This window comes from Pelobates fuscus, chromosome 4, assembly GCF_036172605.1.
Source record: "Pelobates fuscus isolate aPelFus1 chromosome 4, aPelFus1.pri, whole genome shotgun sequence".
NCBI lineage: Eukaryota > Metazoa > Chordata > Amphibia > Anura > Pelobatidae > Pelobates > Pelobates fuscus.
Genome location: NC_086320.1, coordinates 32,216,511 through 32,241,827, shown reverse-complemented (window position 1 = coordinate 32,241,827; position 25,317 = coordinate 32,216,511). Strand labels below are relative to the sequence as shown.

The following is a 25,317-nucleotide window of genomic DNA, read 5'->3' as shown; positions in this document are numbered from 1 at the left end:
GGGCTGGGTGGAGGAAGAGACCTTCAATGACATTAGTGAGGACAAGGAACGGGACATGGCTAGCTTGGTATCCAACCTTGTGCAAATGGGAAGTTTGCGGTTGTGCAAATGGACTGTTTGCGGTTGTTTGCGGTGCGTTAAATGGGGAGTTTGGTCTGTCACTGTGAAGTGGGCGTAACCCTTACACTACCTGATCGATACAACATCATACCTGATGTTTTAAAGCACGTTATTCCAAACAATTTAGGAATGTTAGGTGATTTATGCCCTTCATGGATTAAAACCAGACTCTGCATCAACTATGCAATTTTCCATGGGAGTTTTGCCATGGATCCTCCTCCGGCATGCCACAGTCCAGGTGTTAGTCCCCTTGAAACAACTTTTCCATCACTATTGTGGCCAGAAAGAGTCCCTCTGGGTTTTAAAATTCGCCTGCCTATTGAAGTCTACGGCGTTTCGTCCGGTTCGCCCGTTCGCGAACATTTGCGGAAGTTCGCGTTCGCCGTCCGCGAACGGAAAATGTTATGTTCGCGACATCACTAACTAAATAACCTTGAAAGAGTATGCTTTACCAGAAAACGAGAGAAAAAAAGAGTTGGTTTAAGGATAGAACACTCTGTGTTATTTTTCAAATTATTGCAATATTTGAAAGCAGGACAGCAAGTTGTTAACATTTACAATGCTAAGGGAATACTGTAGGCCCTTTCACAACTTTCTTATTGAAGTTGATATAGTGCCTGCATTATTGGCCCCCTTCTATCCCTGAAACCCTTTATGGCACAAATCAGAAGACTTGAGGAAGCAGCCTCAATCCTCACCTCCAGGCCCTCTAGGTATGAGAGCCGGGAATGTTATATCCCAGGTCTCATACCGGAACATACCATGACATCACACGCATGCTCAGTGCCATTACGGTCTGCCATAGAGAATCCTTGTATTCAATGATTCTCTAAAATAGATTTTTAGGAGCATCATGGCATGCTCCTAAGATCTTTAATGCTCCTTTAATTTGGCTCGTACAAATACATTTGTTATTTATATATTTTTAAACATAAATGATATATTTTCTAATGATTTATCTACAGAAGTTGCTACTAAAGTGTCTAAGGGAATATTTGAGGATAAATGATTTGAAACGTTTTTCCAACAGATTGTGATCATTTGAAAAGCTTGTCCAAATGGAACTCAAATGAAACTACGAATCACAATTCAATTGAAACGGCTTGTCCATTGTTTGCTCAGTTTGTTTCATTTTTCATCCACATGGTGACTCAAAGTTGCGAAATTCTGACAAATTGCTGAATGGCCAAAATTCAGATAAATATCAAAAAGTTTAGAACTGAATGTACAAGCCTGCCAATTAAATAATTTAACATTATATCAGACATGGTGGAGGCCAAAGCATTAATATTTTGGTGTCTCCTTGTCACTGCCAATCTTACTCATTGCATAACGTATGGAAATGAAAATGAAATTACAGAAGGCGTAGTCTCTAGTGTCTAATTTCTACACTCACTATGGGATTTCGTTTGGTAATAATGGGACAAGAGAATTATTATTCCTTCTTTAACATAGGGAGTGTATGCTCTATCAACCCGGCCATATCAGGAGAGAAGGGTTGACAGAGCTTGTGACCAAGGGATGGCTCATAGGCGTTGTCATTACCTCCCCAATTATATCCTTAGTTTATCTCTGCTAGCATGGAGGAGAAAAGCAATTATAATTCCATATGATTAGGAGTGTGTGTGTGTGTGTGTTAGCAGTAGACTTGTGCACAAATGAAAAATATTCAGTTCAATCGTATCAATTTGTACAAAAATCTAAACTTGTCTGGGTAGTCCAAAATTTGTCGATGTGGCAGTTCGCCTCAGTTTATTTCCATCCATGCAAATGATTCAGAGAAATGATTTGGACAAACCAAAAGGGTGCGGAAATGTGCCAATCCATGCGCTGCAAAAAATAAAATAAAAAATATATATATAATGTAACTATTTTTTATATATTTTGAGGTACACTGATAGGCGCATTTTCGCGCAACTTGGTTCAAAGATCGCTTCCGATCGGACCACCCACAAATTGCCCAAAATATAGATGAATCCCAGTTTGTTTGAAACCGAATACAGAAGCCTATTTTTCAACCTAGGTCATACAAGTCCCATTCGAGCTGGTTGCATTGGTCTCAGCAGCACCCCTATTAAAAAAGTTTACCTCCAGGGTGCACAAGGTTAAACCCATGTTATTATTACCTTTCAAGTAAATATCATATTCAGTGGTAACTTATTTAATTACTGGCTTAATATTCCTCTACCTGTTTAATTAATTCTACATATTCCCACATATTGTGCCTCACTCTATGAAGACAATGTTTCCATGGATCCTGGGTTATTTGGATGTTCATTCTGTAATGAGCACATAGCTGCTGGCAAAGTTCCTAAAAATAATTAAATCAATTGTCAGGGTATGCTTCCTCATATAAAAACGTAATTTTGAGAATAATTAGACGGACTCAAATTGATAAATTACGATGAAATGAACCAGAATATTTAGTTTGAGCTTGACAGTCATGTTGAGCTCTTTTTATTCGGTATACCACGTATTTAAGCATAAAAAAATAGCATAATCAATTTGTTTTTAAAATTAGGAATCCACCTTAATTATTTGTCATTGAAACTATGAGCACAACTTTTTTTTATTTATGGAATTTTATTTCGTTTGAACTAAAAAAATATATATTTTTTGCATTTGTAAATTTTCTTGTGTTTTTGAAAAAAAAAAAGTAAATAAAAATATAATTAAAAAAAAAAATGTTTTTTGCCTTTTTTTTTGGATCAGCAGCAAAAAACAAATGCAAGGAAGGCTGAACTTGATGGATGCAAGTCTTTTTTCAGCTATGTAACTATGTAACTATGTAAATGTTTTGCAGCATTATGTATTTTAACTTTACCTTTCATCCCTCCCATCTCCTCCTATCTAAAATACTTATTTCTTGCTGGCTAACAGTGGCGTTGCTAGGGGGAGGGCCAGAGGCCCAAAGTGCCCGCATGGACGTCCCCAGTGCTTCCTTCTGTTTTGGAGGAAGCAGTTAATGGACCCCCAAGGTGGGCGGCTGTGAGCACATCAGAGGCAGCAAGGGAGCTGGCTCCCTGCATTGGTAGACATCCTGCGAGGTAGCAGAGCAGGAGGATTACAGCTCCCTTACCGCCTCTAATGGGGTCAAAACCGCCGGCCTCACAGCAGCCACTGGACCCCAGGTACAGATCCACTCCAGCACTCCCAAAGGTAGGGAGGCAGGGTGGACAAATTAAAATAATAATATTAGTAATTTGTGAGTGTGTGTGAAAGAATGTGTGTGTGTCTGTCAGTGAATGTATGTGTGTCTGTCAGTGCATTTGCATGTGTCTGTGTGTGAGTGTCTGTCACACCAGTGAGATTTTGTGTTTGTCATTGAGTGTTTGTGTGCCTGTCAGTAAGTGTATCTGTGTCTGTCAGGGAATGTTTGTATGTTAAATCAGTGAGAGTCTGTGTCTGTCAGTGACATCTGTGTGTTTGTTAATTGTCATTGAATGTGTGTGTGACTGTCAGTGTGTATCTGCCAGTAGGTGTGTGTTTGTCAGTGAGTATGCCAGTGAGTGCATGTGTCTCTGAGAGTGTGTTAGTGTCCGTATGTGTCTGTCAGTGAACGTGTGTTAGTTAAACAGTGTGTGAAACAATGACTGTCAGTGAGTGTGTTTCAGTGAGGGCATTTTGTCTGTTAGTCTGCCTAACCACAGAGTCATCCCCACACCCTCCTCGCACACTGTCACCTTCCAACACACTGCTGCCCCACACTGTCACATTCCTACACACTGCACCCCATACTGTCACCTTCTTACACACTGCCCTGCTATACTATCACCTTCCTACACACTGCCACCCTCTACTGTCACCTTCATACACACTGTCCCTCCCCTTCCAGCCCACAGGTAAGAGGCAGGGAGGGGGGTTAAGCCCAATATCATTTAAATGGCTCACCCCATCACTTGTCCAACACTACATGCACTACACAGACACTACTACATGCACATCCACTCCATCCACTACACAGACACTCCATCCACTAGACACACTGCATCCACCACACAAACACTAGTTACACTACACAAACACAGACACTGCATCCACTAAACACACACACAATGTATTCAACACACACACACTGCGTACAATACAAATGACATCCACAACATGGAAGAAGGGGGGAGAAAAGACACGAAAGGGAGGGGAACAGAGACATGGATGGTAGAGGGGCAGAAAATACATGGATTCTTTAATCCATGGGGTAGATGCGAGCTGGACGGACAGTGCGACTACATCTAAGGTGTGACACATTACCTACCTGGCTGAGACTGCACTTTGCAGAGGGATTAAGGGAGGGTGTGTATATACACATACATACATGTTTTATAACTGCCCCCCTACTTTTGTGCCCCCTCTAAAAAATGAATCCTAGAGACGCCACTGCTGGCTAATGTACTTGAGGAGTTTCTCCAGTAGAGCAGTTTTATATTCATCAGGAAGCACAGCAAAGATGTTTTTGAGTCGGAGTTCAGCTAACAGCTTTTACAATTAAAAAGTAAAAACTGAACTACATGTTCCAGAAACTCATGTTCTACACGTAAAGACTGTACAGTGCTGTACAGTGACTTCTGGGTCAAATCAGCACCTACAAAGCCCCTTAGAAAACACTTTAGCTATGCAGATCAGTGACACTCCACTGAACTAGGCAATATTTAGATAAAGATTGTCCAATATGAATAAAAAAAATAATAAAAAAATAAAAAGGACATTTTTATAAGGAGATTTCATAATGACAACTTGTGGCGCTAAAATCCGTAGAGGTGACGGATATACTTTAACCTCTTCATTACAAGGCTTATATAATCAATTGATGAAATAACTGTCCTGACGTACAATCTGTCCTGCAGGTCTGTAAAGATACCTACAAACTGACCCACCTAAATATTTATTATTTTTCTGTCCTTTTAAAAATAGCTTGCAAGTTAAGATTTTTTAGAGATATACATTGTTACCATCAGACTTGGAGATTTTTTTTGTTACAAACTGCAGTTGGTGTGAATTCGGGCGATTGTGTGATCAGTCGAATTCTCAAACTCACGAACCACAAAGTCACAAATTACACAAAATGCACAATGGCCGAGCATGCTCGATTTGATTGGGGATTCTAAATGGGAGAAAAAGATGATTAATGGGGAAAAATGAGATCGATGGCTAGAGGACAAATCAAGTTAGAAGAGACCAATAGTAGGAATAAAGGGATAGACATCAATAGCCTTATATTTATACTGTCTATTTTATATTTAATAAATATATCATTATAAATAGAGTTGTGTTACTGCTCCTTTCTCTATATTGGTTACTTTTTCTAATTTGATCTGTGAACCAAATGGCAGTAACATGTGGCTATTGTTGTTCTGTAAAATATATACATAACATTTATACTATTTCCTTTTTTATTTTTTTTTAAATTCAATTCTTTATTTTTGTGGGCATAATAGTCTTACAGCTTCAGCATAGTATGCGAACAATACATCAACCAGATACAGGTTCCATAAGTGCCCATTTGTTGTATGGTTCAAGAAAAGCAAACAAGTTGAATAACATTAGTGGAGAATATATTAAATTAAAAAGTTTAAGTCGTTCTACAAAACTGCAGTAGAGTGCGTCTGTGAGTGTTATTTCAGCTGTAGTCAAAATGCCGTGAAAAACGCTCTATAACCCCGAGCTCTCGTACTATGTACATATTTAGCAGTAAAATAATTGGCCCATTTTCAAGCCTTTTGGTTCATCGGATTTGTTTTTTTTCCCCGTATCTTTCTTTGTTAACGAAGCTTGACTGGTTGGTCCAAACTGTCATATGGCCCAGAATTCAGACATCCAAAAATGCTTTTATTTTTGGCAGAATTGGTACTGTCAAATAAATTTTTCCAATGTGCACAAGTATAGCTATCATTACACAATCTGAAAAATATATTTAAAAAAAGAGCAATGCAGATGTTCCCTTTGATATAAGAAAAAAATTCTAATGTAATGACATTCAGTCTGCTATCTTTTAAATAAAATTTTCAGGTTTTTGTGATGAATTCAGATGACATTAGTGTTCACAGATATTTTATCTCTTAGTATTTGAAAAGGAAATTACAATAACTACAGGGCAAGAAGTTATGATGCCGGATTGTTTATAGTGCTATATAAATGAATTAATATCGTCATAGTATTTTTATTTTCTTTAGTGCTCTGCAGAGCACTTTCTGCTTTTGCGATCAATACAGATATTGAGTTTGTGAATCGTTATAATTCATAGAGTTCAGTGGTGCTTGTGAGGTTAAAGCATATTTCTATACGTTGTGCTTAAAGTAATGTATATACAAAACATGTCATTGTTGATGTTGCAATAGCCGTCAATGAGTGATACAATATGAGCAAGGGACTGCCCACACGTTCTGTGTCATGATCTACTTTTCAAATGACCAGCTCAACGAGATCTACCAACGTAAAAAAGCAAATTTTCTTAGAAAAAAATACATTAAAATCCTTACTGGAACTACTGCATGTATCTTCGTTATGAAATAATCTAATAGTTATTATTATTAAAAGTGGCGTGTATTAATCTACTATGATCCTGCAGAGATCGAGAGTAACTCACACACCCTTAACCGACTTCTCAGACAAGCGATAGTGAGTGGTGTCTCCCTCACAGACAGCCAATTAATGTCAGTTACATTCTCGTCTGGTTTGGGAACACATAGAGCCAACGATGGGATCATAACGCTACCTGTGAGGTGATACTCCCCTTAGGCAGCTGTGAGGCTCCCGTTACTAGTTATAGAGCCAGCTGTGATCTACTAGAATCGCCTTCGTGATCGACTGGTAGATCGCGATCAACCTATTTGGTACCACTGACTGCGATGGTAGTTATATGTTATGAAAAAAATTTTTTTTTACTTATTTGCTTTACAAAGAATGGTGACACAGAGAGAATATGTCAACATTATAAAAAAATATACAGAACCATTACAAAAAGCTCTCTGGTAAACTGTTCCTCAGTAGGACTGCACAAAAGACAAGAGGCCATCCATTTAGACTTCAATAGAGGAGATTTCATCTACAGCAGAGGAAAGGTTTCTTTACAGTAAGAACAATAAATATGTGGAATCATCTGCCTAAAGTACAATGTACGTATCTGTCAGTATAGAGATTTTTAAACAATGCCTGAATGCTTTTTTAGTATAACAAAATATGCAAGGATTTAACAGTGAAAATGTTGGGTAACATTTTGTTGATCCAAGGAGAAATTTGACTGCAATTTTGGAGTCAAGATCGAATTTTTCCCATTTTGAGTTTTTAATTTTGATTTGGATCAAAGCCATAATACAGATATATAAAAGACTGAACTTAAAGGACTTGAGTCTTTTTTTTTCAGCCTGTATTACTATGTAACAATAATTAGTAAGACTCCCTCAGGCTAATGTGTTTATGTTCTTTCTTTAAGGACTCATTCTGCTTGATTTGCTAGCTTTTTATCTGGAGTTGGTAATTGTATAAGCACAACTCAGCCCTGCAGCCCAAATTTGGCAGCTGTGAAATAATTTATTACCACGTTTCAAGACCCCTTGTATCTCCAATTCCCCTTTATAATGTGTTGGGGATTTTTACTTTTTTCTGTAAGACAAACAAAAAAACACACACAAAAAATAAGTTAAACTAAGCAATTCTATGGTTTATCGGTAAAAAAATAAAGGAGTGTAAGATAACCAAGCAAGAAGTCCATGTTGTGATTCAGGACATAGTACCATAGAAAGTAGGTTTTATCTGCTAAACTGCAGAGAAAGGGCTCTAAAAATGTCAACACGCCTAAACAACATGGCCATATATTTAGGAAGAATGAAAAAATGGAACTTACCACTTCTTCAAAGCATTGCCACAGAGCTAAGGGTACACAATCATATATTTAATTATCTATTCCATTTAAAATGATTGGTAGGTTGAAGTCAGAAGAAAGGACCTTTCTCTCGGGTATTATCACAAGTGATAAATAATTCGGCCCTTTACCTGTTTAATAACCTGCACTTTTTAAAGAACTCTGCAAAAAAAGAACATAACCTTTTCAAAAAGCAATAAATACGGAATTACCTGCCCAGAAAAACAAACTAAAAGGCACATTTAGAAAAGCAAGTGAAGGATAGCTAATAAAACCAATGTCTGTCAAACTGAAATGTACTCAATTTTGTGTTCTATGCTTAGGCATGTAAATATGCAAGAGGTGTATGTGAATTAATAATCTGAGACTGTAAATTCTACTAAGCTGAGAAATTATATTTAATTGAATAAGACACATTCCAATTGTATTTTGTTAGTACAAGCTCAGCTTTATTACAATGTCCAATTAATAAAACTGAAATCAGGGGTAGGCCAATAGTGACATGGGAGCTGTGAAAAATACTGTATTGTGTATGTACAAACCTTTTAATGTATACAGAATTCATAATAACATAATGATGGTAGTTCTATAGAAGATTCCAGGTTATTTATTTATTTAACGGGATGATATCTACAAACCTCACTTGGTTATTGCTAACTAAATAAACGTAATAGACCATTTTTTTCCTGGTGCAATATTAATCAAATATTAAACAATCTCAATATGAACCCTATACAAATGTTAACTATTAGTATATTGAGGGCCCCAAGGGTTTAACCTCACAAGAACTTGATCTCTTGATATAGAGAAGGCCAGACAATGATCAACTCCATGGCCTTGAGATTGTTTGTATTTCCTCGTCAACTGCCTAGGGATCCACAACCCTCAAATCTCTAACTAATTTCCAAGACTATCGAACTGTCCACAAAAATGAATATCCAAACACTTGTAACTGGAAATAAAAAAACTGCACAAGAAGCAAAATAACGAACAAACAAAAAATAAAGAAACCATTATCTGATGTAAAAAAAAAAATCTGTTCTTTACCCTTGACTGATTGAACATTTAAGGAGGAAATGCCTATATTTTTCTGCATTGAATATTCAGTCAGAGCACTGGGATTAACTGTCTTGGAAGTCAAACAGTAACAGTGTGTAAGGATTGGTAGGGAATCCTAACATGCAAATCTAGGGTCCTCCCCTCTTCCTGTCTCGGTTGGAGTCCCCTTCTATTTTCTCTTTATACTGCCTCTCTTAGCAAATTTCTTACCTCATTTGGATTCCACTACCACCTGTACGCTGATGACACCCAGATATATCTCTCCTGCCCGACCTCTCCCCTGCCATCCTGCAATGTGTCACTGCTTGCCTTTCCTCCATCTCTGACTGGATGTCCTCCCGCTTTCTGAAACTAAATCTCTCTATAACTGAGCTCCTGGTCTTTCCTCCTCCTAATACTGATCCTCCTCTTTCGCTCTCCCTTCACGTCAGTGGTATCCACATAAGTCCATCCTTGCAAGCACAATGTCTGGGTGTCATACTTGATTCTGGCCTCACCTTTGAGCCTCACATCTAGTATGATGCCAAATCCTGTAAATTCCATCTTAAAAACATAGCCCACATCCGCCCCTTTCTTACGCAAGATGCAACCAAGGAGCTTGTCCATGCTCTAGTAATTTCCCACATGGATTATTGTAACCCTCTCCTAATTGGCCTTCCCAAAAGCCATATTACCCCACTACAGTCTGTAATGAAGAAATAGAGATAGGAATAAGTGCTCACTAGAAACAGGGTAGGTGGGCAGTAGTAGATGTAATTATATCTTCTGTTATATATTACCAATTTATTAATTTTATATTATAAAATGTTATTGTTTTTGGGGTGCGGTTCATCACCCTGCTTGTTGTAGTCTGTAATGAATGCTGCCGCCAGACTGATTTTCCTCTCTAGTCGGTCTTCTCACACCTCACCCCTCTGTCAGTCCTTACATTGGCTTCCTGTATCCCATAGGAGTCAATTAAAAGTGCTAACCCATACCTATAAAGCACTGACCAATTCTAGCTCCTCTTATATCTCTTCACAGATCCATAGGTATGTCCCTTCTCGGTCTCTCCGCTCTGCCCGTGACCTTCTCCTGTCTGCTGATCGCACCCTTACTCACTCTTGCAGGACTTCTTGCGGATGGCTCCCTTCCTATGGAATAGCCTGCCTACCGCCATCAGACTCTCTCCTAGTCTTCAATCATTTAAGAAGTGCCTTAAAACCAATATCGCTAGGAAAGCTTATGGCCTCCCAGAGTAACCTATACCTCACATACCTGTCTCTTGCTCTCTCTTAAAGGGCAGCACTCTACTCTATCCTGCAACTCTGCTTCACTCCCACCTAATTTGATTGCTATTTCCTGTCCTAATGTGTTTTATTCCCCACCTCCTATAGACTGTAAGCTCGTTTGAGCAGGGTCCTCTTCAACCTATCGTTCCTGTAAGTTTTCTTGTAACAGTCCTATTTATAGTTAAATCCCCCCTCTCATAATATTGTAAAGCGCTTCTGAATCTGTTGATGCTATATAAATGGCAATAGTGATAATAATAATAATAATAATGATAATAGGGAAGCTTTATAGATAACACATATTACCGTTCCTTAGTGTTGGCTGGCCTTATCGTCAAAACTAAAGCAAGAATGGTCAATGCCGAGCTCAAATGATACAGACAGGCAACAGGGTGAGAAATCACAACTCAAGGTCAACTTTCCAGGAAAGTCAAAAGCAGTAAGTTTAGCAACAATGACAGGGCAAAGAACGCCTGGTTGACTAAGTTTATATAACCTATGTCTGACATAATGAAGACATTGCCAAAACGTCATTGACCTGCGACATCAGAATTACTCATTCTTGACAGCAGATTGACACGTAGTGTAATTTCTGTATGAATATAATCACCATTATAGACAGAGCGAGATTGCTTTCCATCAATATTGATGAGAGTGATGCAAGGTGCCCTGGGAAGCATCACACAATTTTTGAGTTACGCATGGAAGGTCAGACAGCCTGGCACAGGGCAAATGGTCACATACAAGATGTCAGATGATTCTTAAAATGCACATATTATGAAAAGCAGAAATTTAGGGACATAATAGTAACTGAAAGCATAGTTGACTTTAGCTTTAGCTTTTCACATCAGGACATTTGACACTTCTACTTAAAACTGATGGTCCCTTAACATTTCATGGAACTTGTGTTGAACATGTGGTCATCTGACACCTTTACTTGACATATAATACTGACTTTATATTGTAAGCTACTCCCTGTGAAATGAGTCATCAAACAATAAAGGAAAATAGCACAAACTACCCACTGAAGGCTTACAAGAGCCGGGTGAAAAGCGGTTTTGGCTGGCATTAAAGCTATGGCTGATGAAGACTTACTTAGTGCAAATGATGCACATTGTCCTACTCAGGCAAATTCAGCTAGCACTTACAATACAACTTGCTATTACAAGTTGTCAGGAATATATAGAGACACAACACGCAGGGTGTAATGGAATAGATAACGTATACTGGACCTTAGAGTGGCCGGGCTAACGTTACAAGGACAGAGAGTAGTCAGGGAAAAGCTGTGGTCAACAAGCCAGAAATAAGGAATAGCGAAAATAGAAAAGCAAAGGAGAATAGAGGGTAGAATAGTCAATCAATGCCAAAGTCAGAAACAGGAATACTTAATAAATATCACGCGCTTATTGGGAACAAGTTTGAACCACAACAGGGCAATAACTTATGCTTTTAGAGCCCTTTCTATATTGTGTCTCTTTCATTTTGTAGCCACCCCCCCAAAACGGTTGAATTTGAATGCTTTGACAGGCTGTGGCGTCACTAACATCATGCACACGCCCGCATCAGAAAAAGGGGCGGGGCTATTGTGGATGGCGTGAGAACTACTAGAGAGAGGAGAGGGACATCGGGAAAGGTCTCACTCCACATGCAGGACATGCCCAGGCTGTGGCCCAGCCTGTGTAACAACACAAGGTACTCGAACAAAAGTATAGCAAGTAAGTCATTTGTTAGGTTTGTGGCTTTAAGTAAAAAGATGCTCCCATGTCCCTCCTCTGCCCCCTCACCCATCAATGAAAGGGTTTACAAACTTACCTGATTCCGGGACCAATGTTTCTTGGTGCTGAGTTGCGCTCCTTCTCCACCCAATGTCAACCGGTGGGGGGACCTAATGCGTTTGCGCGGTGAGTCACATGCGCATTAGGCCTTCCCCTAGGAAAGCCCTTAATCAGTGTTTTCCTGTGGTGTTTAGTTTGACACTCCAGATGCACGTCCAGCATTGTTTCACAGAGCCAAATTCCATAAAGCTGCAGGGAGCACCTCCCGTGGCTGCATGGGAGACAGCCTCTAAAACTGCAATATTTTACATTGCAGGGCCTAGGGCACAGGGGCACTCCATCCAGACAACTTCATTGAGATGAGGTGGTCTGCGTGACTATAGTGTCCCTTTAAAGGGGAGCTCTCAGTTCCCAGGATTTTTAATATTCTATTTATGTATCCATATATTTAACAAATATATATTTTTGAGGTGTGAAAAATAAAATTGAATGTAGTAATCCGCAGCTCTTTATCCTGCAACTGGGTATCCTGCTCCCATCTCTCAATGTGATCCCTGGCTATGCTGTGTCTGTAGTGGATTATGATGTAATTTGCTAAATCTTTGATATAAACTTAAAGAGAAAGGAGCATCGTGTGAAAATAAGGTTAATACAAGTTATAGATATTTACCAATGTTTTATTTAATGATGTAAATGCCAAAGAAGCAACAGCTCTACTTAAACTTAAAGAGGTGGTTGGTTATTTACGGTGGGATTTGAGAATGGATGCTACATACCTCCCAATTTGAAAATGGACCGTGCAAATGACTGCTGGAATCTCTAAGCTGCTGTCAAGCAAACAGATTAAAAAATAAGGAATCTTTAATTTTGAGCAGGGAATGGCCCTACTCTGCTTGTCGCAAAATGCAGGGCCAAGTTGGACTAAAACAGTCTGGTAAATGAATCCTATATTCACGCTATTAATACAATACTTGTCATCATATTCTGTAAGCTTTCTCATCTCGTAGTATAATCGTAGAACAAATACTTTCATTATAAGGTAGGCAGACACATTGTCCTTATTATTAACTATCCCCCCTCCCCAGGCTTATTAAAGTTTTTACTGACATTTTAACTGAGTAAAAATATTGATAAAACAAAACATTCCTGATAAAAAAAATGTCCTCCCAATATTTTACAAAAGAGTTAATTTAATTCCAGCGAATGGATCTTCAATAGCATGTTTAGTTTTGCTTGTATTTCTTGCTACAGTGTCAAGCAATTATTCTCTCTCTCTCTCTCTCTTTTTCCTATTTTTCTGGAATTTTTAGTGTCTATTTTAAATGTATTCATACGTTAATGTAAATTCATGGACACTGTGCGCATGTCATTTAAGGTGGCTACACAGATTGGTAGGTTTCTACACACAAACACGCACACACACACATACACACACACACACAAATGCACACACACACATGCACACACACACACACATACACATACACACACAAACATGCACACACACACACATACACATACACACAATACTCTGAATATATACCTATATATATATAATTATATATATATATATATATATATATATATATATATATATAATAATAATTAAGGCCATTGTTTCACAGAATTGTTTTTGTAAACATTGTGTGCATATTTGAGATTGTCTGCTACTAGGTCTATTTTCTAAATATTCATTGCATCCTTGAAGGTGCTAAAAGTGATTTGGGATGAGAAAAGATGTTGGAGTGTATAACAGAGCTCCACCGCAATAATACTCCCAGTAATAAGTCTTTAAACTACAATACATGTATTAATGTGTTTAGTAATCTGTCTGTGTCAATAGGAAACATTGTTCTTGTTCCAAATTACCTTTTAGCTGCACAAATTGTTATTAAGTAATTCACCTGGCCACACCCCTAAAATGAAAATGCTGCTCTTTGTCAAATTAAAATGTTGGCAGACATAGAACTTTCATTATGTATATATTTTAAAAAATTAAGCGCAACATGTATAGATTTTACTTTGACGTACGTGGCTAATTTTAATTTGTACTTTTGTTCATGCAATTTTGATAACACGTTTACTTTTCACATGCATTCATATGCAATTTACTATCCCACATGTGCCCACATCAGTCATGCACGTACTGTAAATCAGCCTGGGTAAACTGATCAGTTCACTGACTGAAATGGCAAAGTTTAATCAGGATAAAATTGAAGTGAATTGGCAAAGTCATGTAGAAAATCTTACAAATTCCCTGGATAGTCTAGAGAACAGAACTCGGCTGCACAGTTGAATGATTTTGATATAGCTGATAAGTGGTAAATTTGTGAATGGCTTCTTAGAAAATAAAAAACAACAACCTGGTTTATTTGCTGGTTAATAATGATAATAATAAAACAGGCAACTTGCTGTACTATGAATAGCATTTTGTCTTTCTTACCAAGCTCTTATTTTTAGCTAATTGATGAAATTAAACCAACTAGGGGTTTGTTACCATGCTGACTATATTATAAAAAAAGAGTAAGCATTGTTAATACGAACCACGGGAAGATGCTAAAAAAATAGACAGCTCGGCAATGTTTTAGCATATCAATTCAGGATTGGCTGAGAAACTTCCTTGTCTGAGCAGAGTTCATTAAAATGTAAAGACTGGGATTTGCATCAACTTCAGGAAGTTCAAATATATCCGTTCATTTCTGTATTATTTGTAATTTACTGTTTTTTTTTTTGCACATAGCTAATGCATTATCTATATAACTCCAGTTTGAAAATGTAATTTTTTAAGCCTGGTTTAATTAACTCTTTCATAACATTGTACATGTATTTTGATTAATTTGAACACACTAAAGACATGAAAGTGTGACAACAGTAGTGTTTTAAACTAAAGCCCCTTAGTATAATTACATTTTAGTATTGTATGTAGACAAACAAGTATATTGTTTGGGCTGAATAAACAGTAACTAGAGCCTACTGAAATTCCAGTTTTGCCAAATTACTTTTTGCTTATATGTTTTGGAACAATGCCACTAGTTACAATATTGTTAGAATAGAGTCCTCATTTTATTGACAATGCAGCCAACATAAGTTAGTGGGTGGTGTCTAATTGTGCTCATATGAGATATAGTGGAACCTGGAAGGTCTTACGAGTCAGGTGGCAGAAAAAAGGGCAAGTCAACTTAGCCGACAACAACTGCTAATGTACCTCAATGTAGGCATCGTAGACCTTCTAATGCTGCAGTCAGGAGACTACAAAGGGAGTTAAGGTAAAAACTGAACATAGAATATCTTGAAACGGACGGTGAGAGAAAGATGACTACTAACTGCCAATGAATAAAGAAAGAAAGAAGAACTTAAATAATGGCGAGCAGTTGGAAAAGGGAAACTGGGAGCTGCAGGAGTGGTTAGGCAATAAAAACTAAAAACACTGAGAGGCAGGTGGAACGTAGAAAATGTATCCAACTTTTTGAATTGTGCAATGTTTGATCATTATTGGCATGAAAATGACTAATTGCTATCAATAAAAAATACCAAAGTCAAGCATTTGACGGGGTCAGTTGGGAATTTATGAGCCAGTCACTACAACACTGTGGGATTCAGGTCTGGATATATCGAGCCATTATGACTTTATATACAGCCCCCTCAGCAAGGATAGTAGGCTCTAATGTGTGTTCCAAATGGTTTACACTTAGCAATAGGAACAGGCAGGGATACCCCTTGTCTTCACTCCCTTATAGCATGTGCATTGAACCCTTTTCTTATATTATAAGAAACTATAAAGAAATTAAATGCTATCGTTGTAGGACAAAAGAATTAAAAATCTATTTGTATGCTGATGACATTTTAATTACACTATCTGATCCGATCACTTCATTAGAACATATTATGAAGGAAATCAAAGAATATGGACAAGTAGCAAACTATAAAATGAATATCGACAAAACTATAATTATGGATCTAAATCGGGATAATGGATCAAAAGAATGCATCAGGTCTAAATACAATTTTACCTGGAAGTGAATGCCTTATCTGGTTATTGGACTTACAAAGATTTGAACAAACTAAGAGAAATGTATTTTCTGTCGCTTCTCCGCCACACCAATCATTTGTTAAATTCGAGAAATACAGAAACATCTTGGATGGGAAGAATTAATATAATAAATTCATACATTCTCACCAAATGACAATGTTTATTTAGGATGATCCCCTTAAAATTATCAGACTGGTGGCTAAAAAAGTTTTACAAATCTTATATGGAGAGGAAACAAACCAAGACTAAGAGGAGTTACATTTCCTCTAATTAAAAACTCTTTCATGGCCAATATGCTATACCATATATGTATAACACTCACTTAAACAGACTAGTAGAAGAAGCATGGTATCAAATGGAGAGCGTATCCTGTCATGTGGCTGATCTGAGCTCTTTATTATGGCAACCCAAACACTCAAATATTTTAATATCTGCCAGAAATTCCAATAACACCCTAGACCACATTTTGGGATTTAGGGTGGGACTAAAAACTAAATGTGGTATATTAAACCACATCCCTGTCCATATCTATTTGGCCTCATTAGAACAATATATCAAGGACATAGATTTGAAGGGTGTAGATCAAATTATAGTGGCAGGTAAAGTTTCCACAAATAAGACAAGAATATCAACTCTCAGGATGAGAGATTCTCAATTAACTAAGGATAAAAATTTACTACAACTCAACCTACTGAGAGAAAGATCAAACATAATGCACACTCTGTTTGCAATATTACAAAATCCACTGCTGTCCACGACCTCTTCATCTCTCGTTCCCTAGATTTACTAGCATTAACAGAAACATGGCTCTCCCCCTCTGACACTGCTACCCCTGCATCTTTATCCTTTGGTGGTCTTCAACTTACCCACAACCTATGACACTCTAAATGTAAAGGTGGTGGTGCAGGGTTTCTCCTCCCACCTCACTGCTCCTTCAAACCGCTACCCACCCCCGTTCCATCTCTTCCCCATCATTTGAAATTCATTCGATTTGCCTCTTAAAACCCTTCTCTGCTAACATTGTTGTTATTTATCGCCCCCCTGGAGACTCTTCTCTTCCTTGACCACTTTGCTGCCTGGCTCCCCTACTTCCTCTCTTCTAATATTCCATCCCTAATTCTTGGGGACTTCAATATTCTCATTAACCCACCTTTGACCTCAGCAGCCTCTTAACTACTTTCAATTAATTCCTCTCTCTGGCTATTACAGTGGGCTAATTCTCCCACCCATGTAGCTGGCAATACCCACAACCTCATTTTCGCTTATGCATGTACAGTATCTAATATCTGCAACACTCCATTTTCTCTCTCTGATCACCAGCTCTTATCATTTGCTCTAAAGTACCCCCTCAACCAACAACCTCAGCCTAACCCCCCTCATCTCAGGAGGAACCTTAATTCTATTGACCTCCAGCAGCTGTCAGCTGATATTAATTTACTGCTATCCATCCTTTCCCTCTCCTGTCCCACACTGGCCATCTCCACATATGTCACTACCCTCACCTCTGCCTTGAACGCTGTAGCCCCGCTCCAAACATGCACCTCGAGGAGGATACACCCCTAACAGTGCCATACTGAATCAACATGCTACCTGCAAAGATGTTCCCGTTGTGCTGAACGCTCCTGGAGGAAGTCTCGCACCCAGGCAGACTATCTCCATTATAAATTCATATTGTGCTCATGCAGCGCAGTCCTTGCTCTCGCCAAACAGTCATACTTTTCTTCTCTCATTAGTTCATGTTCCCGCAAATCCAGGCGTCTCTTTGACACCTTTAACTCTCTTTTTTGCCCTGCTGTGGCCATTCCCCAAACTAACCTTACAACCGATAGCTTTGCGTGCTACTTTACCGACAAGATTGAACAGCTAAGGAAAGATTTCTTCCCAGCTTGCCGTACTCTTTCTCAAGCACACATAGATCATGCCTTTCCTACCCTTTAGACTTTCTCCCCGGCTACTGCACAAGAGGTGGCTGCACTTCTCCTTTCCTATCAACCCACCACTTGCCTTAACACACATCTTCAACTGCTCTCTCTCTTCTGGTGTTGTCCTTGCTGACCTTAAACATGCCACTGTTGTCCCTAACCTGAAAAAACATCTTGACCCGTCCTCCCCCTCTAACTATCGTCCCATATCCCTGCTCCCCTTTTCCTCAAAGACTAGTCTTTACCCGTGTGTCTCACTTCCTCAATTCCAACTTTCCTTAACCCTCTTCAGTCTGGCTTCCACCCTCTCCACTCTACTCAGACTGCTCTTATCAAAGTTACTAACAACCTAATCACAGCTAAATCCAAAGGCCACTACTCCATACTAATTCTTCTTGACCTCTCTGTTGTTATTGACACCGGTGATCATGTTCTCCTTCTTCAAACACTTCAATCGGACTCTGTGACTCTATCCTCTCGTGGTATTCCTCTTATCAATTCAGTGTCACCTTTTCTAATGATACCTCTTCCCCTCGTCCTGTCTCGGTTAGAGTCCCCCAAGGCTCTTTCCTTGTTAACCTTTTATTTTCTCTTTATACTGTCTCTCTTGGCAAACGTATTACCTCATTTGGATTCCACTACCACCTGTACGCTGATGACACCCAGTTATATCTCTCCTTCCCGGACCTCTCCCCTGCCATCTTGCAACCTGTCACTGTTTTCCTTTCTTCCATCTCTGACTGAATGTCCTCCCGCTTTCTGAAACTCAATCTCTCTAAAACTGAGCTCCTTGTCTTTCCTCCTCCTAATACTGATCTTCCTCTTTAACTTTCCCTACAAGTTAGTGGTATCCACATAAGTCCATCCTTGCAAGCGCGCTTTCTTGGCGTCATACTTGACTCTGGCCTCACCTTTGAGCCTCACATCTAATATGTTGCCAAATCCTGTAGATTCCATCTTAAAAACATAGCCCGCATCCGCCCCTTTCTTACGCAAGATGCTACCAAGGAGCGCGTCCATGCTCTAGTAATTTCCTGCATGGATTATTGTAACCCTCTCCTAATTGTTCTTCCCAAAAGCCGTATTGATCCGCTACAGTCTGTAATTAATGCTGCCGCCAGACTGATTTTCCTCTCTAGTCGGTCCTCTCACACCTCACTCCACTGTCAGTCTTTACATTGGCTTCCTGTATCCTATAGAAGTCAATTTAAAGTGCTAACCCATACCTTTAAAGCACTGAACAAATCTAGCCCCTCTTATATCTCTTCACAGGTCCATAGGTATGTCCCTTCTCAGTCTCTCCGCTCTGATCGTGACATTCTCCTGTCTGCTGCTCGCACCTATACAGTCAACTCACGCTTGCAGGACTTCTTGCGGGTGGCTCCCTTCCTGTGGAATAGCCTCCCTACCGCCATCAGACTCTCCCCTAGTCTTCAATCAATTAAGAAGTGCCTTAAAACCCATCTCTTTAGGAAAGCTTATGACCTCCCAGAGTAACCTCTATCTTACATACCTGTCTCTTGCACTCTCCTTAAGGGCAGCACTTTACTCTCTCCCCACCTTATTTGATTGCTATTTCCTGTCCTAATGTGTTCTATACCCCCCCCTCCTATAGACTGTAAGCTCATTTGAGCAGGGTCTTTAACCTATCGGTACTGTAAGTTTTCTTGTAATTGTCCTATTTATAGTTAAATCCCCCCTCTCATAATATTGTAAAGCGCTACGGAATCTGTTGGCGCTATATAAATGGCAATAATAATAATAATATTAATTATACTAATAATAGATACACTTCTTAATATTTTTAGATACAAACCGATAACTAAGGTGGTTTCTAAGAGTATGGATCTGTTGATTTCAAAGGATAAATTACAAACTTGTTCTATCTTTCATTTGGCAAAGAGACCTAAATTACAATTATAGATATGAAAGAATAGTGTAAAGCCTGGTCAAAGGTCAAAAGGGCAATGCATTGTATAAATTGGGCAGAAATACAATTTAAGGTATCACATACTTAGTCCCTACTAGACTTAAGAAAATGTATCCCAAATATTCACCAATCTGCTAGAGATGTAAAAAAGATCAACGGAACATACATGCGTATATCGTGGAGCTTTGAAAAAATAGTTAATTTTTGGAAAAAATATTTTTATTTTTATAAAAACACATACACATGTGGCTTTGAATTTTACTCCGGAAACCCCGCTTCTGCAGTTAAAATGGCCAAAAAAGGATTATAAGATTAGCTTTCTGATCATACATTATTTTTTTGGAGTTAAAATTACAATTGCACGCAACTGGAAAAATTCTCAAGGTCCCCTCTGAAACAATTATAATTTCAAATTAGAATGGAGAAAAAAAAAAATCTCAAGACTACAGATCCAAAGTGACTAGAATATGGGAGGAATGGCTGAACAAAGTGGAATAACAATATAATAATTAGCTCTGTATTGTTGACAATTTAGATATGTAATGCAAAATAAAGACTCCACTCTGCGCTCCGCTCATTAGTACCTGGAATCATTGCCGCTCCGCAACGGATTAATATTGTCCTATATGTAAGGAAGTTTTTTGGAAGGTTTACAAAGCATCTTTGTCTATATGTATGTTAAATGTTAGTCTAGAGATGGACATTAGTTGGGCCAAAATAGGGAACGGATACAATTATACTCACTTTTCATTTATGTATATTTGAAAGAGACAATTCTGAACGAATTATGTACTATCTCTTGATTGGTTAAATATTTGGGAAAAATCTATAATAATGTATGTGAGGCCACCATCCGCTATGAGATTGTGAAATCCAGTTGCTACTTTCTCGGAGGACTCAAGAGGAGTCCAAGAGAGAACGTTTTTCCATTGTAACTTTCTAAATGGGAAGTCTCAGCCATCTCATTTTATTTCTGCATTGAAACGTAATAAACCCCTTGTTGAAGGTCAAAAAAAGCTTGCGCCCTTTATGTGTCATCTCCACCCACCACTCATAAAAGGAGACAGTAGTGCTATGATAGTGAAAGATTGCTTACAATATTGATTACAGCTCCGAGGAAATTAATCAGAATGGATGCAGAGATGATGACATTCCGGGCCAGGTAAGTCTCGTTAATCCAACAGCAGGTCTTCCGGAGTACAAGGGGTAAACATTTGTAATCCTCAGCTGTCGTTATTAATACAAGGGCAGAATGCAGCATAATCAGAACAGAAAATTGAATCACTATTGGCATCATCCTGCAGAAAAGAACAGACAACTCAGATTACTGGAAAAATAAAATAATGCACATTCTATCACATTCGCACCAGCAGACAGTTCTTACATTTAAAATGTTCAATAAAAACACATTTCTACTTATGATTTTTCATCGACTTGAAATATAATTGTCATTGCTTGCTTACGGTCTTTAAAACTTACCTTCAGCATTTTCTTTTTATTTTTTCTTATGCTAATGTATAAATTACAAGTGCGACAAATGGTTTCTTACCCAAGTATATCTCAATTCAAGTGGCTTTTAGTGTCATTCTAATATATTTTCTGCAATACAAATAATCAAAAAACATCTAGCAGAGGCTAACATGAGAGGGATTACATTAGTATATTGTTGGTTATGATTATGTTTTTAATAAAAAAAAAGTACATATTAAATATTCATGAAAATCACTATTGCTCTCTCTTATTCACTTGTCTTACAGTTTTAACTTTGTTAACATCAGATGGGACTCTACCAAAAATACAGTTAGATACCAGACGAAAGCTTGTTTCATAAAATATATTGTATATTCCAGTGTGTTATTTCACATTTCACTTTTATTGTAGATAGTATTGCAACATATATTGATGCATCGTAAGATAATTAATAATTCTAGTAGAATATGAATATATGACTCTATAAAAGACAGGTGAGACAGAAAAATGGACAGATGGATAGACAGAAAGACAGACAAACAAATACATAGATACAAGACTTGTGCATTTGGTTTCAGACAAATCAGCAATTTTTCCATAATCTCAACTCCAAATCTCTCTAAAACTGAGCTCCTTGTCTTTCCTACTCCTAATACTGATCCTCCTCTTTCACTTTCCCTTCAAGTTAGTTGTATCCACATCAGTCCATCCTTGCAAACGCGCTGTCTTGGTGTCATACTTGATTCTGGCCTCACCTTTGAGCATCGCATCCAGTATGTTACCAAGTCCTGTAGATTCCATTTTAAAAACACAGCCCATATCCGCTACTTTCTTACGCAAGATGCTACTAAGGAGCTTGCCAATGCTCTAGTTGGTCCTCTCACACCTCACTTCTCTGTCAGTCCTTACATTGGCTTCCTGTATCCTATAGGAGTCCATTCAAAGTGCTAACCCATACCTATAAAGCATTGACCAATTCTAGCTCCTCTTATATCTCTTCACAGATCCATAGGTTTACCCTTTCTCGGTCTATGCCCGTGACCTTCTCCTATCTGCTGCTCACACGTGTAATGCCTTCATAAAGTCTTTTCCTGCCTTGAAAGTTTACACGCTGTTTTTTATTTTTTATTTTTAATAGTAGTGTCAATATGTAATGGATTTTAATTTGGCCTTTTTATGGGCAGAAGAGGAGAAGATTTAAGAAGAGGAGAGGACTTCTGAATGTAAGTATGACATTTTAAAGTTATTAGATTTATTGGGCCCCCTCACTATTAGGTGCAACTAGATGTCCCCTGCAGGGAAGGGTGCTAGCCTTTTTTTTTTTTGAGGGGTGGACAATGGTCCATATGGTCATTAATTCCTCCCACCTAAAGTCTGTTATAAACATACTGACACACTTACACACATGCGGATATACAGACACATATACACGCACTGACACACATACAGATATACATATACACAACCTGATACACATACACACAGATACATACACTAACTACATAAAGATATACACACAAATATACACACTGACACATACTCACAGACACACATACTGACAACATACATATTCCCACACTGACATACATACTGACACACACACAGACATACTGACACACACACACACACACATGCTAAAAGACATACTGACACACACAGACACATATGCTGACAGACATACGGACACACACTGACAGACATACTGACACACACACACATACATACACAAACATACTGACACACACACTGACGGGCACACTGACACACATGCAACATTTATACTTTTATAGCCACTCTCGAGTAGCTAATTGGAGCAGTTTGACCCCTGGCTTTTTTTCTTCTTCATACAATTACTTTTTTTATTGGTCTATGCCTTCTCTGTAATCACCTTTTTTACTTGATTAATGATCTGATTTTGCCATATGTATTGAACCCTGGGCTACTGGGCTAGGCTAACTAAGCAGTGCAATCCTACTTGCTTCCAAATCTGCTCAATACCAGCCTGACCTACTCCTCAATCCTGCTTACTTCCAACCCTGCTCAATACCAGCCTGAACTACCTGAACTACTCCTCAATCTTGCCTACTACCAAACCTGCTCAATACCAGCCTGAACTACTCCTCAATCCTGCCTACTACCAAACCTGCTCAATACCAGCCTGAACTACTCCTTAATCCTGCTTACTCCCAACCCTGCTCAATACCAGCCTGAACTACTCCTCAATCCTGCTTACTCCCAAACTTGCTCAATACCAGCCTGAACTACTCCTCAATCCTGCTTACTACCAAACCTGCTCAATACCAGCCTGACCTACTCCTCAATCCTGTTTACTACCAAATCTGCTCAATACCAGCCTGAACTACTACTCAATCCTGCTTTCTTCCAACCCTGCTCAATACCAGCCTGAAGTACTCCTCAATCCTGCTTACCTCCAAACCTGCTCAATACCAGCCTGAACTACTCCTCAATCCTGCTTACTTCCAAACTGCTCAATACCAGCCTGAACTACTCCTCAATCCTGCTTACTACCAAACCTGTTCAATACCAGCCTGAACTACTCCTCAATCCTGCTTTCTTTCAACCCTGCTCAATACCAGCCTGAACTACTCCTCAATCCTGCTTTCTTCCAACCGTGCTCAATACCAGCCTGAACTACTCCTCAATTCTGCCTACTTCCAAACCTGCTCAATACCAGCCTGAACTACTCCTCAATCCTGCTTACTTCCAATCCTGCTCAATACCAGCCTGAACTACTCCTCAATCCTGCTTACTCCCAAACCTGCTCAATACCAGCCTGAACTACTCCTCAATCCTGCTTACTACCAAACCTGCTTAATACCAGCCTGAACTACCCCTCAATCATGTTTACTACCAAACCTGCTCAATACCAGCCTGAACTACTCCTCAATCCTGCTTTCTTCCAAACCTGCTCAATACCAGCCTGAACTACTCCTCAATCCTGCTTTCTTCCAACCGTGCTCAATACCAGCCTGAACTACTCCTCAATTCTGCCTACTTCCAAACCTGCTCAATACCAGCCTGAACTACTCCTCAATCCTGCTTACTTCCAATCCTGCTCAATACCAGCCTGAACTACTCCTCAATCCTGCTTACTACCAAACCTGCTTAATACCAGCCTGAACTACCCCTCAATCCTGCTTACTACCAAACCTGCTCAATACCAGCCTGAACTACCCCTCAATCATGTTTACTACCAAACCTGCTCAATACCAGCCTGAACTACTCCTCAATCCTGCTTTCTTCCAACCCTGCTCAATACCAGCCTGAACTACTCCTCAATCCTGCTTTCTTCCAACCGTGCTCAATACCAGCCTGAAGTACTCATCAATCCTGCTTACTTCCAAACCTGTTCAATACCAGCCTGAACTATGTTTCATCTTACCTACCTGATTTCTACCAGCCTGATCCATACAACTTATCTGCTCCATACCTACCTGCATAACACCAATCTGGACTCTGTCTCAAAGTTATATTACATGGTGTTATTTTCCTGCTTGATGAATATTCCTTCTAATAGGGGGCTTATTAACTAAAGTTCTAATTTTCTTGTAATCCTGAAACCTTATAGTTTAGTTGTAATGAGTGTACCAGTAACCTATGATTTCAATAATGAGTTTTCCCTCTCTTGCTTTACCTATCTCTCTTATAGGTTTCCCAGTCGTTTTATATCCTGTTCTGGGGCATATTGCCTAACTCCTGTTTTCTATACTCCCCTATAATTTCTCTTATAGGTTCTTCTTCAATCTTCTACCTATAATTTCTTTTACAGGTTTACCTGTTCCTTTATATCCACTCTGGGGCTTATTGTCTGAACCCTTTATTACATAGCCTAGTTTCCACCTGTAATTTCAGTTAGAGGAG

At 38.8% G+C, this 25,317-nt stretch overlaps 1 protein-coding gene across 1 annotated transcript in view; it reads right to left on the bottom strand.

The window, feature by feature from the left end:
* Positions 1 to 25,317, bottom strand: part of ADCY8 (adenylate cyclase 8) — a 278,636-nt gene that overhangs the window by 39,586 nt on the left and 213,733 nt on the right. The window contains exon 10 of the mRNA XM_063451052.1: positions 21,062 to 21,263. Coding sequence (XP_063307122.1) covers positions 21,062 to 21,263 — 202 coding nt within the window. The remainder of the gene's footprint in view (positions 1 to 21,061; positions 21,264 to 25,317) is intronic.